This window comes from Poecilia latipinna, unplaced genomic scaffold (assembly GCF_001443285.1).
Source record: "Poecilia latipinna isolate Pla-1442-1.1 unplaced genomic scaffold, P_latipinna-1.0 Scaffold3388, whole genome shotgun sequence".
NCBI classification, from domain to species: Eukaryota; Metazoa; Chordata; class Actinopteri; order Cyprinodontiformes; family Poeciliidae; genus Poecilia; species Poecilia latipinna.
In genome coordinates this window covers 32,664-36,059 of record NW_015116004.1, presented here as the reverse complement: position 1 = coordinate 36,059, position 3,396 = coordinate 32,664, and the positions used below count along the sequence as shown (strand labels likewise).

The window sequence follows — 3,396 nt, the reverse complement described above, 5'->3', positions numbered from 1 at the left end:
TTTGTGACTGTCTTAATGTGGCTCTGAAGGTTCAGGTCAGAGTCCATCACTTATACATGTAAGCAGATAGACTGAACATGGCGGACGGCTGAGTAGTTCATGCTTATAGTGCAAGTGTAGCTTTACGGACGAACCGCACAATAAATTTCATATCATCCCGGTCTCAACAAATGGGAGGCGGAACGCATCGTACGGCTGGTAGATGAGTTTCTGAGTGTGACGAACGAAGGTGTCAAATCCCATTGTTAACAAGGACAAAAAAGCTATAAATGGCTGGGCAAGGCACACCTGTCAAGTCTCCCGTTTTGGCAGGGAAACTACCGTTTTTTTATTCCCCCTTTCCCGCTGTGCTCCCGTATTAGCATTTTCCCGTAAATATTCCGTATTGCCCTCCCGGGTCTTTCGTTCGTGCAGATTTGTACTGCCCCGGACTCCAAACCCCCAACTCCAGATGACATTTCCCGTATTCTCAAACCCAAAACTTGACAGGTTTGGGGCAAGGTGAGAGTTCATCTGTTAAACTGACTGAAGATGAATACATAAACTAAAAGCTGAATTATAGACATTTTTTATAAGCGTATTTGTGAGCCTGCCTCTTTATTATTAAATTGAATATAATTTGAGATCATTATATAACTTTTCTTCAGGTTAACTTAGAAAATGAGCTATTATTGTTACAGGTTAGTTTTCTAAACTACAGAAAAGTAACTGCTAGGGAAGCTCAAATATGAAAAATTGGACTGACATTGCTATCCGATAGTAACACCGGTGCTATGCCAGATTTACCAATATTTCATTTTATAAATTTATTTATCCGATTACTCGATTAATCATAAGAATAATCGATAGATTACTCGATTACTAAAATATTTGTTTACAACAGCCCTCGATCAAATTGCCTTTTTGCTTGGTGCCACATGGCTCAGCAGTAAAGCAGGAGCATCATGTACAGAGGCTAAAGACCGTCATGCAGCTGTCCTCGGTCCTCGGCCCAACTCAGGACATTTGCTGCACCTCCACCTTTCTCTTTACTTTTCTTCCTGTCAGGTAATAAAAAATAACGGTCACTGGTCCCAAATCTACGTTAGATGAGTCTGATTTCAGAATGAGCAAAATTGTGTTTCAAAAAGGGGTATGTTTTAGAAGTTTAATTTAGGAATGCAAAGCTTTCAGTTTAAAAAGTTACATTTTTAAATCAAGCTGAGGTTTGTAGAGTCACTTGTTCATTCTTATTTATTTTAAAGGTGTTTACTTTCTGTAGGTCTGTTTTTTAGTGTTAAATATTTTATATTCTTCAGATGCTGAAGCCTTTTTGACTTTCAGTGCTTTTTTAGGACTAGACTGTGTTTTCAGTGAAGGTGTTTCTCACACAGTTGAGTTTGTTTAATCTGGCTGTCTTTTCATGAGCTTTGGGATATAATAACAAAATAAACGGACCACAATAAACCTTTGTACCAAAATGCAAAAAGCAACACAAAATGCACACTGTTCAGTGAAATAGGCTACTGAAGAATCAAAGTCAATGCGTCTTCCCAGAGTCTTCCAACCCCAAAAATGTAGTATTTTTGTTCACAAAGACAATCTGAAATCTTCCCTCTGTCACACACTCACAGTTTTTAGTGTTTTCACTTACAAGCATAGGTCATGGCAAAACTGCTCCCAATGTCCACCATGTCCACCTGTGGCACCAGTTTGGGGACATCCTGATGTTGCGCCAGGGCGAAACGAAACACCTCGTATTCATGGGACCCAGTGGGGAAAAGGCCTCCTAGTCAATATGAAAACACATAGTAAGAAGATTTGGAAAAAAAACAGAAAATTTCCCCTATTTTCAGTTTTTAGGACACCACTTAGTTATGTTTTACACATTTCAGGAATAAAGAGCACTAGTAAGAGTACTACAATTCAATAATTACATAAAGACAAAAATATGTATAAAATGTGTACTTTGTATGTCTGGCAGCAGCACTTTAAAGGCAGGAGATGTGAGATCCTGCCTTTAAAATGAATAAAAATGTGTCAAAGCTGAGGATGAGCATCAAAAATGCACAATCTATTGTAGGACTTGTTTCTTAATGGTGTTCCAGTAAAAATGTATTCCCTACTTCAGTCCCTCTCAAAACAAATTTTAAAGATAATTACAGCGGCAGACTGACAGAAAGTACAGCATATTTGTGAAAGTAAAAAGAAATAAAATGTGGCTTTCCAAATTTTTGAGAGATAAAATTCTGAAGGGTGTGTCTCCTATTTCTATTAATATAGCATTTTGCCACAAAATTTTCAACTTTAAACAGGCTGTGTAATAGCTGAACTAGTATTTTAAAGTCCTATAAGTCCTTTAAACAAAAATGTCACGGTAACACACATCATGAACCATGGTGCTTGTTATGCTAGCCTTTTGTAATTATGTCAAAATCTAACCAATTCTTGAGATTTCAAGACTACTTCAGACCTCTGAGTTGCCATTCTGAGGCCTACAGTTGAGTCCTAAATTCTGAAACTGTACAAAGCAAATTTTGACATTATAAATAAAGGGGACCTCTTGCTTCATGATTCATCCCTCAGTCAGGCTTCATCATTGTCGCTAAAAATGATCAGTGTTTGGCAGTAATTGCTGTTAAAAGCCTCTTGGCATGGCTCTCATTTCAACCATTTGCCTGCCACTCACACCCACTTCTCATAATAGTTTTCAGGGTCTCATGGAAAAAATGTGAACACTTACAACTCTGACTGGTCAGCACCTTATTGGTCCTCTGGAACAAAAAGAGATCTGTTTTCATTATAATTTTAGTCTGAGCAACAACACTGCAAGGTTTTGTTTTTCAGATGACACCACTGAAACGTTATATTTAAACCAAACAATAAAACTCGCCCTGTGTCACTGGTAGAAGGAGTATTCAGAGTAAAGTTTACATCTTTCGCCAAGATGTAAACTTTGTAGAAACACCAGTAGAAACATAAAAAGTGAATAACAAGTGTACCACCTAGGAGGGAAATTCTCAGGCTCCAAAACAAAATACCAAACAAAAAAACAAATTAAGCTAAGGATAGCTTTAGGGGGATGCCATAGTTAAGGCTCTATTTTAGGTCCTCTACTTTTTAATTTAAACATGTTGCCGCTTGGTGAAGTCATCAGGAACCATGGAATCACTTTCCACAGTTATGCTGATGACACTCAGTTATACATCAATCAATCAATCAAATTTTATTTGTATAGCACATTTCAGCAGCATTTCAAAGTGCTTTACATAATTAAAATAAAAACAGCATGTGACATTGAATAAACAGTGAGAAAGAGAAAGACATTTTGAAAAAGATTAAAAAAGATAAAAACATTAAAACCCGCACCCCTTTTAGGACTTCAGTTAAATATCGTTTAACTGTCGTTTAACTGGG

The 3,396-nt window shown here is 37.2% G+C and overlaps 1 protein-coding gene across 1 annotated transcript in view; it reads right to left on the bottom strand.

Annotated features, from left to right (window-relative positions):
- The window catches only part of LOC106940846 (glutamate receptor 1-like), a 61,989-nt gene that overhangs the window by 32,456 nt on the left and 26,137 nt on the right, over positions 1-3,396 (bottom strand). Inside the window, exon 2 of the mRNA XM_015023690.1 lies at positions 1,634-1,768. Within this exon, the coding sequence (XP_014879176.1) occupies positions 1,634-1,768 (135 nt within the window). The remainder of the gene's footprint in view (positions 1-1,633; positions 1,769-3,396) is intronic.